Raw genomic sequence first — 16,422 nt, forward strand, 5'->3', positions numbered from 1 at the left:
ATCACTCCCCTGACTTTGGGTTTTGAAGCATTCCTTTGGAGGGACAGAGGAGATTGGAGGAGACAATACAGAAAAGAAATGCCAACCATATCAATTATTTGGTGGTCATTTTAAGAAACGAATGGATGGGCGAATGAATGAATGAAGCAGGGGTTCTTCAAACTTTTTGTGTCATGGACTCTTTTGACAATCTGGTGTGGCTTGTGGACCCTTTCTCACAATCATATTGTAAATGCATAAAATAAAACACATAAGATGACAAAGGGAAATAATTATATTGAAATCATTGGTTTATCTGTTTATTACAATTATACATTTTTTTTTGAAATCAATGGACCCCTGATTAAGAACACCTGAAAGGAAGGGAGGAAGGGAGAAAGGAAGGAAGGAAAGAAGGAAGGAAGGAAGGAAGGAAGGAAGGAAGGAAGGAAGGAAGGAAGGAAGGAAGGAAGGAAGGGAGGGAGGAAGGAAGGAAGGAAGGGAGGGAGAGAGGGAGGAAGGAAGAAAGGAAAAAAGAGAGGGAGGAAAAAAGGGAAAGAGGGATGAATATTAACCCCTTTTTGTGTCCTGGACTCCTGTGGACCCTTTTTCATAATCGTGTTGTAAATGCATAAAATAAAACACATAAGATTACAAAGCAAAAGAATTCTATTTAAATCATGGGTTTATCAGTTTATTACAGTTATTCATTTTTTTTAAATCAACAAACATCAGGTCAAGAACATCTGGAAAGAATGAATGGCAAAAAGCTGTCATTGTTGCTAAAAGCCATCCTGAACAACATCTAAGTAGTAAATACTTTTTTTAAAGGGGATGTTGAGAAGCAGTCAGAGTTTAACATTGTCTGGCAAGTTTAATCTCAGAAAAGTTGCTTGTGCTTGAGTTTTAATATGGCCCTGAAACTAGTGGGAACATAATGGAAGTGCTGACCCAACCTTCACCACAGAGGTGCAAACATGCTCTCATAATTATTGACCCCAGAACAAGCCTTCTGGACTGTGGACGAGGAAGAATGTTCTTCCTTTGAAAAGCAATCTTAACCACAGACGTTCTTTGGCTGGGGCTCAGCAGCTAACTTTGATCTACAAGCCAGTCTCCCTGAAGTGACAATGATTAGCAGAGTTTCCAGAGCTGGAGCTGAATGAAGCTCACCAATATGCTGAATAGTTTGTCCACGCTGTGATTAAAGGGAGGGGCAGGAGGGAAGTGTGTAAGAAGGGAAAAGAGGGTAGCAAAGAAAAGAGTTACCCGTGCTCTCTCTCAGCCTATGAATGGAGACTTGTTTGGGTTTTCCTGGACCCTTTCTGAAAGAAATCATCCATGGAGATAGGTTCTTGGGGGAGCTGTGCAGAGTTAGCAAAGTGGGTCACCTTAACCTCTTAGCATCCTAGACAGGACAGCAGTCTTCTCTGGAGCCAGCCAAGGGCATATAGAGGTAGCTGTGTGACCCTATGGGAATCACTGAAGTGGCTTTGTTCCTTATCTGTTGGTTGTTGTCCTTCATTCTCGAAGAGGACCGAAATGACATCACTATGCTAGAATCAAGTTTCAATGTGTCCAACTTGGGAATAATACTAGTTCCTTGTCTGTAAAATGGGAATGATAATAGTTCCTTATCTATACAATGGGGGAAACAGCAGCACTCACCTCCCCAAGTGGTTATAAGAACCCAGCGAGTTAACATGTAAAATGCTTTGCAAACATTCAAGTGTTGTATGAATGCTTGGTATCACTAGACAGCTAATCAGGCCTTTTCACTGGAAGTAAAGTAGCTCTTAGAATTCCTATGCTTTCTGGTTCTGAGAGTTTCAAGGGACTTTAGGAGACTGTCTAATGCATCCCCCTGGAGAGATGACTTGCCCAAGGTCACTTGGGTACTAAGTGTCAGAACCAAGGCCCCCTAATTCCAAATCTAGTGGAGAGTTTTGTTTGGTTGGTTGATTTGGTTCCTTTGCTACACTAATCCCCCTCCTCCCATTTTTACTTAGCTGTTTGGTTAGTCTATATTTCTGTATACCACATTTTTGTTAAAGTGTAGTAACCAATCCATGTTAACCAACTAGGATGGTTGCCATCCCTATTGTTTGGTTTTAAATGTAGCAAAAAAATCTGCATTTCAAATCAGGACCAAAGTCTTAGATACTCAAAAATATGTCCCACTGTTGAATATAATGAAATTTTTGGACTGGATGGTCTCTAAGGACCTTTCTGATTCTATGAGTCTCAGAGTTTGCATGGGATTGATGCCAATTCCTTGACTGTGATACCCTCTGTCGCTATGGAATGTTCATCTTTAGTGGATTGGCTTGACCCGGATTTTCAAATCCATGGGTTCAGAGTGAGACAATCTCCCTCTAGCTTTCAAAGAAGAGGGTTATATGAGAGAAAAAACAATAGATGTGTCAGACTGCAATATGATCAGAACTAAATAAATCCCTCTCGTCTAGATGAGGCAAAGGATAGAAATTCTTTGAAAGAACAGCTGCAAAATGATAATAATAATAGTAATAACAATAATAATAGCCAGTGTTTATGTAGCACTTTAAGATTTATAATTTCATATTTGATCCTCATAACAACCCTGGGAGGTAGGTGCTATTATAATCCCCATTTTATAGAAGAGGAAACCAAGGCCAAGAGAAATAAAGGGACATATCCAAGGACACACAGCTAGTATGTATCTGAAGGAAGGATTTGAATTCAGCTCTTTCTTCCTGACTCCATGTCCCAGTTCAGTATTCTGCCCAGTGCACTATCTACCAACCTAGATGCAACATACATTGGATTACTGTTGGGATCCATCACCAGGACTTTAAAGAGCTTTGTAGAAGAGTAAAATAGGCTGGTCAGTACTGAAAGCCATCACCCTTTTAATTTTATATGTTTAAAGGAAAATCATGTGGCTTAACTGGACATATTAGGACAACATGGAAGGGACACTAGCATAATATCCATGTCATTCACTCAGACAGCAGCAGCTGAAGCCTCTCATAAAAGATTAAGTGAAAAGAGCTCCAGTCAGGGACATCACCAGAGAACCACAGGCAAGAGGGTCTTTAGACAATGACAGTAGGAGAAGGAAGTCCACAACAGCCCCAAAAGAGGCAGGCATCCTTATATGGATGCTTCAAGGTTAGCTTCAGGTTCTAGAAGGTGAAAGGGATGCCAAGCAGAAGAAGGAGTCATGACCAGGGCAGAGAGACCATTGATAGGGAAGCAACATTGTGTAGTGGGTAGAGTGATGGATTGGAAGTCAAGAAGATCTGGGTTCAAATCCAGCCACTAAGGCAAGCTGTGTGGCTCTCGGCAAGTGACTTAATCTGAGATTCAGTTTCCTCATCTGTTGAAAGAGGGAGTTGGGCTGGATAGTCTCGATTTAACTCTATTAGCCTGTGATATTTTAGAAGACTTACAATAATGTCCAGTATTTATAGAGCACTTTAAAGTTTGCAAAGTACTTTAGAAGTAATATCTCATTTTATCCTCACACAACACTCCTGGGAAGTAAGTTCTATGATTATCCTCATTTTACAGATAGGGAAACAGAAGCAGACATCAGTAGAGTGACTTACCTGGGGGAGAGGGAAGGGAAAGGAAGAAGAAGAGAACAAGCATTTATATAGTGCTTATTATATGCCACACACTGGGCTAAGTGCTTTTTCTTAAGGTAAGCAGAGTTAAGTGACTTGCCCAAGGTCAAACAGCTCATAAATATTTGAGTCCAGATTTGAACTCCTTTCCTTCTGACTCCAGGGCTAGCTCTCTATCCATTGCACCACCTAGCTGCCTGCTAACTGCTTTTTACAAATATTATCTCATTTGATTACACAGGGTTATACAGCTAGTAAATGTCTGAGACCAGATTTGAACTCAGGTCTTCAGCACTCCAAATCCAAAACTCTACCTACTGTACCATATAGCTTCTTCTATTAAAAACAACTGATCTCTTCTCCCTATTCCCTACTCTTGATAGAAATAAAACCAAAAACAGATGAGCAAAAGAACCAAAGGGTCAAAATTCATTAAATGAATATATTTTCATGTTTTAAATACCTACAAGTTATAATAATGCAGACATTATCTTATTTTTATAAGCCTACCTAGGGAACAATCAGTATTTTTGGGTGGGGAAGGGAGAGAGGGAGGTGATTGGGGTTAAGTGACAATCAGCATCTCTTCAGTGGGTCATGCATTGTAATTCACTGAGTAATCCCAGAACAAGATGTAATACTCCACACTGTGTCGAGTTCAGAATTTCCATTCCTTACATATAAATTATTTGTTGACCTAACAGCTTCTCAAGAACATATTAATCATTCTTTCTTTGTCTTTTTTTTCTCCCTCTCTCTCTCTTTTTTAAATTAGTGATAGAGGGCCGAGGGGTCACGGACAATGGACCAAGATTTTCCTCATTACCAACGTATCTACCTGTGAGCTATCACATCCTCAGTGCTGAGACATCATTTTTCCTTAAGGAAACCCACCAGGATTTTATGAGGAATTCCAGTTTGCAGTCCAGAGTCGAGTCATTCTTTACATACAAAGCCAAGAAGCCTCCTGTGTTGAATGCTAGCTATGGGCCTTTTTCTGTAGAAAAAGTTGTGCCCCAAGAACTAATGATGACTTCAAATTTTTTAGGATCTAACGACAAGTTTACTTTTAACTGGAAACTTAAAACATACATCATGAGTGATAAGATCTACTTGAACCGGCCCAAAGTCCAAATCTTGTTCTACATTGTGGGTCGGGATTGGGATGAGTATAGCTCTGAAGAGAGACTTCCCTGTCTTCGAGTATTTGCCTTTAGGGAAACCAGAGAGGTGAGGGGCAGCTGCCGCCTGGCAGGTGACCTTGGACTGTGTGTTGCAGAATTGGAGCTCTTATCCAGTTGGTTCAACCCTCCCACAGTGGCTGCTGGGAGGAAAAAGTCTGTGGGTCAGTTGGAAGGAAGCTCTGTGGAACTATATTACACAATTCAACCAGGAGATGAGAAAGGGGAGTGTACAACTGGGGATATAAGGAAAGGCAATGCCATCCGCCCAGGGAAGGATGGACTAGACCAAACCATGTCCCACTTGCAAAGGATTGGTACCGTTGGCCTTTATCAGGCCCAGGAGAATTTTCAGCTTAGTGAGTTACGGCTGGATACCAATGTGGTCATCTGGCTGCCATCGAAGCCTGTCAAACAAGGAGAGGTGGTCAATGCCTATGTGACTGTCGCCAATAATTCCACCATTGACCTATTCATCTTGAGGTATGTGCTTTAGTCATCTGGTCAGTAAATATTGATCTGGCTTAGAATGCCTGGTGTTTTATTTGTGTTGTACATACAAATGTAAGAATAGACATACCCTCTTCCTAAATGTCATTAGTCAAATGGTAGAGAAAAGACAGAGAAATTGCACTCTCTTTCTCTGTGCCTCTCCTCTCTCTCTCCCTCCCTCTCCCCCTTCCTCTCTCTCTCCTTCCCTCTCCCCCTTCACTCTCTCTCTCTCTCTTTCTCTCTCTCCCTCTCCCTCTCTCTTTCTCTTTCTCTTTCTCTCTCTCCCTCTCCCTCTCTCTCTTTCTCTCTCTCTCTCTCTCTCTCTCTCTCTCTCTCTCTCTCTCTCTCTCTCTCTCTCTCTCTCTCTCTCTCCCACACACACACCTCCACACACACACAAACACAAACACGCACATTTAAGAACAAGTTGGGAAGAAAAGAAGCCTACAAATTCTTTCGGTGAGTTAAAAAACAGAATAGTTTATAAAGGACATGGTTGCTTCCTTCCAGAAGCTTACACTACACTCTGTGTATGTTTATGTACCTATAATTTCATATGTGTATAGAACCCCTAGTAAGGAAACTCCTACCAATTGAGATCTGTAACTTCAGAGAGCAGCCTGGGGCATTGAGAAGTTAGGGAAAATACCCAGGGTCTCCCCTGGAGGATTTGTCACAGATAGGACTCAAACACAGATCATCCTATTTCTAAAGGCAGTTCTCTGCCTTCCATGACACCCTTCAGCCTCCTTCATTCTTCATTACCTGGTTTTCTGAAAGAGATATATTCTTAGGTGTCAATTAAAGGAGAAGAACATGGTTGTTCTTTGGATGGCTTGACCTCCAGAGCTGAGATGCTAATGAAGTGATTGTGCTTTTTTTCAAAAGGTCTAAGGTAAATAATAGCTATTTTGACTCTGTGTGTGTGTGTGTGTGTGTGTGTGTGTATCCCAGTATTGGTGTATCCTAGTATTTAAAATTTTCAGACTGAGGAAGACTCAGGTAGTATACATGAATATCTCATAGGAAAGCATCCCCCTTAAAGAGAGTTGGCACCTGGGAAATTATCCTTTCTTCACTTAAAATCCCTGGAATAACCCATAACACTCAATCACTGCTGACTTTGTCAGGTAAGAGTCAAGTTTTATTAGGATTGCCCTTTCCATCTGTTTAAAAACTTTAAGATATCAGACTTTAAAAAAACTTTTCCAGGACATCTGTCCCCTCATACTCCAGGAGGGCATATGACATATTCGTAATCGCATTGTTCTGGTTGTCAGGGGACTTGAAATCTAGTCCCACTGAGCCAGGAACTGGCCATATGACCGTGGGTCAGTCTGTTTCTCCCCTATGAACTTTAATTCCCCGTTACCTTTAGGATCAATCTAACTACTCTCTACCTTTCTAGTCATTTTACCCAATACTCCATACCACATACTCTTCATTCCAGACAAACTAACTTAATATTACTTATTCCTTTCAATAAGTTTGAGAATTTTTTCCCATTTCTATTCAATTAATCTCTCCCTTTGTTATAAGATCAAACCAACCAATGTGATATTTGGAAAGGAACATGATCCTGAAATATGATTAGAAGCGTGGGAACAAATGAATGAATAGACAAATAAATCAATGGATAGATGGATGGATGGATGGGTGGATGAAAAATCCTTTATTAAGCACTTACCATGGGCCATGACTATGCTAAGCATACAGGGTACAATACCGAAAAACAAGATGAATAAGAGTTGATTGGCCTCCAAAACAAACATGTGACACCGTAAATCTGCAGATTCCAAAAATGTTTAAGAGGAAGAGTTATAAAAGAACAATTCTGCCTGTCAAATATAATATGTCAGGTCCTGGCAAGAATATGACCAGTGGGTTATTGGAATCTATAATTGGATGGATCGATGGAGCAATATACTAACAAATGAATAATAAATGGATAAACCCACTAAACCTACAACCAGCCCGAGTTTCTGAGAAGTTTGCAAGAGAAGTCTGAACACTGGATTCCAGGAAAGCAAATAGCTTTGTTTTTAAGGGTTAGGACAGATGATGATGACGATGATGATGATGATGATGGTGGTGGTGGTGGTGATAGCTGATATTTATATAATGCTTACTATGTGCAACGCACTGTGCTAAGTGTTTTACATTTATTATCTCAGTTGATCCTCATAAGAACTCTGGGAGGCAAGTGCTACTAATATCCCCTCTTTATAGATGAGGAAAGTGAGGCAAAAAAGTATTAAGTGACTTGCTCAGGGTGACACAACACGTAAGTGACTGAGGCCAAATTTGAACTCAGGTCTTCCTGACTTTAAACCCAGTGCTCTATCTTCTGTAACATTTGGGTACCAGAAAACTTATGCCTATTATTTTGACTAAGAAGAAATATTTCTTTTTTTTCTTTTTTACTCTAAAAGCTTATTGAGCATAGACAATAAAGGCATTGAATTTGACAACGTTATGAATTGTAAGGGCCTTTCAAATGAAATGACATTCTTGAGGTTATAGAGTTCTAGAAGCTATACTTCTAGCCTCTTGAGTCTTCCCCTAGCTTTCCAATAACTAGATGAAAGTCCTTGGGAGAAAATGCCTAACTAGCTTGATACATCGCTCGGAAATGTCACGTATTTTGTTTCCTCCATCACTGACTTTAAATTTGAGGCAGATTTCCCTAGTGCTAAGTAACAGTTATTCTTTAGAAGCTCTGAGAGAAAAGAAAAGGTCCCTGAAAGGTTTGAGTAAATGAAAATGTTTGTACCTGAGAATTCTAAGAATCAGATTAATAAGAGAGAAACAAATGATCTTCTAGGCAACTATTCCTACCTTGGAGATGAAAGAGATTCATAATAAAAGGAGATAATTTCTCACATCCTAGAATCCTAAGAACTTCAAAAACAAAACTTGTGTTCTTTCTTTGATTTTCAAGATGGCTGACTGGACATTCTTAGCCAAATGGAATTGCTGACTTATGGGAGCTTATTCATTTCTTCATGTGATGGAAATATCAAATTCATCTGTGACTCGGGAGATTTGAAAGGGAAATAAGATCGTTGGAAAATCTATGTCTGAGTCTTTCTAGAAAGTTTGTTGGAAATCAGGATGCCTAATATGCCCCTATATTTGTCTTATGATATTTTTTCTATCCACAATCCATGCACAAATTCAGTTAAATTTAACAAACATTTATTGACCTGTGCTAGGGACAAATAACTCTACCAGTGATTAAAGAGGCAATATGGTATTGAACAGTTGTTCTCAAACTTTTCCACAGTGATAGAACCCTTCAGTCTAAATAAAACATTGGAATTACCCTTACAGTAACATCCTTAAGATTATTATTTTTAATGCCCATTAATAAGGTCATAAGATTCATTTAAAATGGGGTATTCCAGGGTTCTTTGAGGAAGTGGAGAATTTCAACAGTGATTGTTTATAAATAGGGTTTCATAGAATGACTTCAAACATGAAAAAAGGAATCAACGTCAGTTAAAGGGCAGGGTGAGATTGGGGAATGGCATGTAGCCTTTGTGGGGAGTACATGCAACAGCAAACAGTATGCAAAAGAGGCTGAGAAGTTTTGTTGAATCAAGATTTTAAATATCACAATAAAAGGTTGATTTGATTCTGTAGTAACGGGGAGACCTAGAAGGGGCTTTTTAAGCAGGAGAATGAGAAGGTCCAATTTTTATTTACTCAGGAAGATTGATTTGGAAGTGGTATTAAAGAAACATTGCGGGTATCACTAAAGGCAACATAATTTGATGAACAGAACCTGCCTTGGAGTCAGTAAGATGGGTTCAGTTCTCACCTCTTTGTGACCCTAGGCAATCTGCTTCTCAGTACCTCAGGAATATCTCCAAGACTATCAGTGATGGCATTGAAAGATGGTGTTTCCCCATTGGGATTTTCATGAACTGAATAAATTCCAGTTCTGGTCCCTGCCCCCCCCAACAAAAAAATGCACGTTATATGAAGTCAAGAGTAGTAAAGTTTGTCATCACCTCCTTCTAAAGAGGCAAGTTGACCCTAAACTGCCTGTCATACTCTTAACAGGTAAGCAGTTTCATACCAGTGGATGACGGTGATATATAAGGCCCTTTTGGAGGCTAGTTTTTCTGGTGATCAGGGGAGCTCCCAAAACCTTCCTCCCAGGATGAAATTTTGTTCTTGAGGCCCATTTTTAAAAATAGTCTGGGAAACTGCCAAATATATGAAATTGAAAAGAATCACCATGCTGGCAATTTGTGCCCCTTTGGCAACATCATTTTCATAAATGATGCTCTCCTAACTGCCTTTTCAGTTGTTGTTCAGTCATTTTTCAGTTCTGTCTGACTCTTAATGACCCCATTTGGGGTTTTCTTGGCAAAGACACTGGAGTGGTTTGCAATTTCCTTCTCCAGCCCATTTTATAGATGAGGAAACTGAGGCAAACAGGGTGAAGTGACTTGTTCAGAGTCACCCAGCTAGTAAGTGTCTGAGGCTGGATTTGAAGTCGGGAAGGTGACTCTTTCCTAACTAAAGAAATCTAATCCAACTTATCAAATTTAACCACAACTGTCTTGGGCAGCGTATTTTTTGTGGTAATCATAAAGGATATGAAAATGAAGAGCACCACAATCCTGCTCTCAAGGAGGTTTGATAGAAAGGACTATAGCATACATGCAAAAAAAAATGAAAAAGTTATATAAAATATAATGTGATTAAAAATAAAGGAGACATGCTTATAAAACATCCCAAGAAAATGAAAGGCAGGGGAGATTGTAAAGAAGGCGAAGTAGATTCATTGAAAGGTGGGATCTGAGCTGTACCTTGAGGAAACAGAGAGGTATTAATAGGTGGAGATCCACAGGGAGTTTATCTGAAGAATTGAGTCACAGCCTGCACAAATACATGGAGATGGGAGATAGGAGGTTGAATTCATGAAGGAACTAATAGCCCAACTTAGCTACAATATGGAATACTGTGACCAAGGTCAGGAGAGATAGATTGAAGATCATGGAGGAGCCTGAAAGCAAGCCTGGTGACCCTGTATTTTATTTTGTTGCCTAATAATGCTTTTTGTGACATAAATATGTTTTTTTTTTAATTTTGAGTTCCAAACTCCCTTCTTCCCACCCCTTCCCCACCCATTGAGAAGACAAGTAATTTGCCAATTATATATGTGAAATTGCAAATCACACTCTATACCAACCATACTTTTTTAAAGCAAGAAAAACAAAGAAAGCAAGAAAACCATACTTCAATCTGCACCCAGAGTTCAACAACTCTCCCTCTGCAGGTAGATAGCACTTTTTCATCCTGAGTCACCTGGAATTGTCCCAGATAATTGCACTGATCCAAGTCCCTCAGAGTTTATCGTCACCACAACATTGCTGTCACAATATGCACCTATCTCCCAGCTCTTCTTACCTCACTCTCCACCAGTTCACATAGGTCTTACCATGTTTCTCTGAAATGCCCCCTCCCATGTCACTTCCCATGGCACAATAATATTCCAATACAATCATACACCATAACCTGTTCAGCCACTCCCCAACTGATAAGCATCTCCCCAATCTCCAAATGCCTACAACAACAAAAAGAGCTGCCACAAATATCTCTGTACAAACATGTCCTTTTCCACTTTCTTTGATCTCTTTCAATATAGGTGGGTCAAATGAAATGCACAGTTTCATAGCCCTTCAGGCATAGTTCCAAATTGTTCTCCAGAATGGTTGGACTAGCTCACTACTCCACCAACAATTCATTAGTGAACATATTTTTCCCTCATCCCCTCCATCATTTGTAATTTCTGATAGCTGTGAGGTGCTGCCTCAGAGTTGTTTTAATTTGCCTTTCTCTAATCTGTAGTTATTAGAGGGTTTTTTCATATGAATATAGATAGCTTTGATTTCTTCTTCTGAAGACTGCCTGTTTATATCATTTGACCACTTATGAATTGGGGAATGGCTCTTATTTTTTTTTATAAATTTGACTGAGTTCTATACTTAGTATGTATTTCAGAAGTGAGGCCTTTGTCAGAAAAAAAAAACCTGCTGTAAAAATTTTCTTTGTTACTTTATTGTCTATCATACCTTTTAGCAATTGTAGTTTCCTTGATTATTCCTTTTAATTAGGTCTGGTTTTGCTTTTGCTTTGTCTGAGATCATGGTTGCTACCCCTGCCTTTTTTAAGTTCAGCTGAAGCATATTAGATTCTGCTCCAACCCTTTATTTTAACTCTGTGTGTGTCTGTTTCAAGTGTGTCTTTTGCAAACAACCTATGGTTGGATTCTAGTTTCTAATCCATTCTGCTATCCACTTCTATTTTATGAGTGAGCTCATCCCATTTACATTCCCATTCATAGTTTTGATTACTGTGTATTTCCCTCCATCTCATTTTCTTCTATTTCTTCTCTTTTACTCTGTCCCTCTTCAGAAGTCTATTTTGATTTTAACCACTCCCTTGCTTAATACGGCCTCCCTTTAATCAATCCCCTTTTTCCTTATACTCCCCCCCATTTCCCTGTTGGATAAGTTGCATTTCTATACACAACTGAACGTTTATATAAATTATTTCCTCTTTGTACCAGTTCTGATGAGACTGAGGTTCAAGTACTGCCCACCACCCTCCCCCATTTTCCTCTCCACTGTAAAAGCTCTTTCTTGAATGTCTCTTGTATGTAAGAAAAATTGCCCCATTCTACCTCTTCCTTCCCCTTCTACCAATGCATTCCTCTTTTTCACCCCTTCATTTTAGGGGGGGGGGCGGAGATCATTCTAACTAATTGACTCACATTCATGCCCTCTGTCTATGTAAACTCCTAACTGCCCTAATAATGATAAAGTTCTTAGGAGTTACATGTATCATCTTCCCATATAGGAATATAAACAGTTTAACTTTATTGAGACTGTTATAATTACTCTTTCATGTTTACCTTTTTATACTTCTCTTGGGTCTTGTGTTTGAATATGAAGTTTTCTATTCAGTTCTGGTCTTTTCATCAAGAATGGTTGAAAGCCCTCTATTTCATTAAATATCCATTTTCCCCTTGAAGGATTATACTCAGTTTTGCTGGGTAGGTTATTCTTGGTTGTAATCCTAGCTCCTTTGTCATCTATAATATCATATTCCAAGCTTTCTGCTCACCTTAACACAGAAGGCACTAAATCTTATGTGATCTTGACCATAGCTCCTCAATATTTGAAATGTTTCTTTCTGTCTGCTTGAAGTATTTTCTCTTTGACCTGGGAGCTCTGGAATTGAACTATCATATTCCTGGAAGTTTTCATTTTGGGATCTCTTTAAGGAGGTAACTGATGGGTTCTTTCCACTTCTATTTTACCTTCTGGATCTAAGACATTTGGGCAGTTTTCCTTGATAATTTCTTGAAATATAATGCTTAGACTCCTGTTTTTATCATGGCATTCATGATAGTTTAATACTTCTTAAATCATCTCTCCTTGATCTATTTTCCAAGTCAGTTCTACTTTTTTCATTCTTTTGACTATGTTTTATTGTTTCTTGTCTCATGAAGGCATTAACTTCTACTCGTTCAATTCTAATATTTAAGGAATTTTTCAGTGAGATTTTGTGCTTTTCTTTTCTATTTGACCTATTCTGCTTTTTAAGTAATTCTTTGCTTTATTGATTTTTTGTGCCTCTTTTACCAAGCTATTAATCCTGTTTTCATAATTTTCTTCCAACACTCACTTTTTTCCCAATTTTTTCTCTACCATTCTTACCTCCTTCTTTAACTCTTCCAGGAATTCTTGTCTGACTTAGGTCCAATTAGCATTTTTCCTCTGAGGCTTTGTTTATAGCTGTTTTTACATTGTTGTCTTCTTTTGAGTCTTGGACTTCCCTGCCATAATAATAACTTTTTATGGTAAAATCTTTTTTGTTGTTGTTTGCTCATTTTTCCATCTTATTTCTTGACTTGGAACTTTATGTTAAAGTTCGGCTTTGCTCCCCTAGGGATGAGAAGGCACTGTCCTAAGCTTCAGGCATTTTCATAGTGCTGTTTTCAGAGCTAGTTATGAAAGTCTGCATGTTTTTGTTGCTTCCAAAGTGGTGTGATCCAGTAAGAGTGTGGTCAGTGCTTTCCTGGTCCAAACTCTAGACTTTACTCAGAAAAGGCCCCTGGACCCTTGAAGACACAAGCAATAGCACTGTTTTTTGCTTCTGGAACTGTGACCAGAGTCTCTGTTCCCTTGTGACCAACCACCAGGAGTCCTCTCCATTCTAGAACTACATATGGGCAAAAAAGTTGCCAATCAGTGACAGCTGTAACAATGCCTGCAAAGGGTGCCCTATAATCTCTTTCTAACCAGGTGTCCAACCCCTTTACTGTCTCCAGTCTGAGCTCCCAAAGGTGCTGCTATGGTTGCTGTGGCTGCCACGATGTATGTGGACTCTGGACAGACTTCCACCTCAGTATCATCAATTTTCCTTCCAACCTCCTAAGTTTTCTTAGGCTCTGCCATTCCAAAGTTTAATCTGATGCATTATTTTAAAGTTGTTTGGAGGGAAATGTTGAGAAAGTTCAGCTAGGTTGCCTCTAATCTACCATCTTGACTTTGCCCCTGACTTGCTATTTTGTGAGCACTGGAATGACATAGTCAGATATATGTATTAAAAAAAGATTCTTGTCGAAACTAAGGGAAGGATAGATTGGAGAGTGTAAAAATCAAAGGCAATAAAATCAGTTAGGAAACTATTATAATAGTACAGGTGAGAGATTGATGAGACCCTGAATTAGGGTGGTGGGGATGTGAGTGGAGAGGGGGTGATGAATGGGAGAGGTTCTAGAGGAATATATGATGGGATTTGACAACTGATTATATATGTGGGGTGAGGTAAAGGAACGATTGTGATATTGACCAAGTCACTAAAACTCTATGGCCCTCACTTTCTTAATCTGTGAGATAAAGAGAATAGACTATATGGCCTCTGATGTCCACTTTTATTCTAGATACGTGATCTTAAACCACTTGAAGTATGAGGACCTCGATTTCCTTATCCATTCAATATGGGGTTGGACTGATGACCTCTAAAATCTAATCTAGCTCTAAATCTCTGGCAGTGATTCAAGCCTGAGGCAGTAGGAGGATGGATGAGGTTATCATCAAAAGAGATGGAGACATTGGGAAGAAGGAGTAGGTTCAACAGGTAAGACAAAAAGTTGGGTTTTGGATAGGTTGAGATTGTGGAGCAGGCAGGATAGTCATTTAGAAATGAAGAACTGGAAAGCTTTTTTTCATCATGAGTCCTTCAGAGTTCTTGGATCACTGTATCACTGAGAATACCTAAATCATTCACAGTTTATCATCTTACAATGTTATTATTGTGTACAACATTCTCCTGGTTCTACTCATTTCACTTTGCATCAGTTCATGTAAGTCTTTCCAGGTTTTTCTGAGAGCATCCTGCATGTCATTTCTTATATCACAATAATATTCCATCATAGTCATGTTTCACAACATCTAACAATATTTTTAAAGAGACAAAAAAGAAAGAAAAAAGAAGAGAAAAATAAGAAGCAAAACTGATCAATACACTAAAAAGCCTAACAGGGCATCGGTTTCCCCCTTTTCCTTCCGAAGCAATTCTCTGTCAGGTGCTTAAATGGAACTTCTTCCAACCTGGATACTAGAATGCTAGTTTACAAAGTAGCTTGGTAATTTGACTGAATCTCATCAGGAATAACTGAGTCTCCTCAACCAATCCCAATACACTTTCTTTCCTTTTGTCCAATGGCTTTCATTCCTTCCAAATTCAAATTCCAATAGGAATTTTTGTTGTCATTTTCGGTCGTGTCCAATCCTTCATGACCCCATTTGGAGTTTTATTGGCAAAGATAGTGCTTTGCCATTTCCTTCTCCAATTCATTTTACAGTTGAGGAAACTGAGATAAAAAGGTCAAGTAACTTGCCCAGGGTAACACAGCTAGTAAGTGTCTGAGGCTAGATTTCAACTCGGATCTTCTTGACTCAGTCCTAGCACTGTACCCACTGTGCCACCTATCCACCCCAATAGGAATTTAGTACCTAGTTTAATGCCTTTGGTTGATTGCTTCAATAGAGTTGGGCTCACCTAATTAAGGTGAGGGTCTACTGGTCTAGAGTATCTTGTTACTTACTTTAATTGGGATACGAATAATTAGCTGATGGATTCAAGTGACCCTCACCTTTACAGAAGGTAGTACAAGTATTGTGTTCACTGTTTTACAGGTATATCTATCTGTCTAGAGGTACTAGGTGCCAGGCATGTATTTTCCGAGGACACACAATAACAAGACAAAAAAACAATAGCAAAAAATGGTTCTTGTACTCATTCTAACAGAGAAAAATAAAGGATTGTAATCTCAGAAAGGTTAAATAACAATGAATAGTGTGAAGAGGAAAGGGATGGAAGAAATCAGTTAAAGCCAGTAGAGGCTAGAGTTGAACTCCAACTCCTGATTGTAGCCAGCATTCTTTCCTCATGACACACTCCCTCCCTTAGGAAATACTATATGCTTTTTCATTAAATAAAGTAGCACTGTAGCCTAATGCCACAGTATAGAACCAACCCATCTTACTGGCAATTGTTATCTTGACAACAAATCTCTTTTTACACCAACGAAGTCCACAGTCGATTCCAGTTGTTCGGCATAAGAGGATTGTTAGTTGTTGTCTTTTTTCTTTTCTTGCCTTTTTTCCCTTTCTTTTATCTTATCAGTTAAAAATAAAAAAGACTTTTTGCCACATTTTCCACACTTGTGGAGATTTCAAAGATGATGCCAAATATGCATCTGAATTTTGGTTAAAGAGCTTGATCTGCCCCTGCACTTAGGCGAACTCTTCAGAAAATGTTCTTTGATCCTTAGAATATTGATGAAATGAAACCTCAAATTTAATTCTCATGCTTAAAGTTGTAGTATGAAATTTGACAAAGGGCTGAACCAAAGGATCACTAGGGTTACCTATTTTTCAGTTCTTCCATCGTGTGGTTTTAACAACGATTTTCTCCTGTATATCTACATGTCTTAGGGGAAGAGAGTGGAAACAGGGTGAGGGGAAGAGAATCTGGGCAGTTCCCTATTCAATTTGATAAGCTGTTTGGGACTTTGTAATTCTGAGGAATGGTACTTACAGACCCATACATTCCTCATTGAAGATAAG

The 16,422-nt window shown here is 39.1% G+C and overlaps 1 protein-coding gene across 1 annotated transcript in view; it reads left to right on the forward strand.

Moving 5' to 3' along the window:
• Positions 1–16,422, forward strand: part of TMEM132C (transmembrane protein 132C) — a 537,194-nt gene that overhangs the window by 187,608 nt on the left and 333,164 nt on the right. The window contains exon 2 of the mRNA XM_036734208.1: positions 4,366–5,254. Coding sequence (XP_036590103.1) covers positions 4,366–5,254 — 889 coding nt within the window. The remainder of the gene's footprint in view (positions 1–4,365; positions 5,255–16,422) is intronic.

Source organism: Trichosurus vulpecula, chromosome 1 (assembly GCF_011100635.1).
Source record: "Trichosurus vulpecula isolate mTriVul1 chromosome 1, mTriVul1.pri, whole genome shotgun sequence".
In the NCBI taxonomy this organism is placed as follows: Eukaryota; Metazoa; Chordata; class Mammalia; order Diprotodontia; family Phalangeridae; genus Trichosurus; species Trichosurus vulpecula.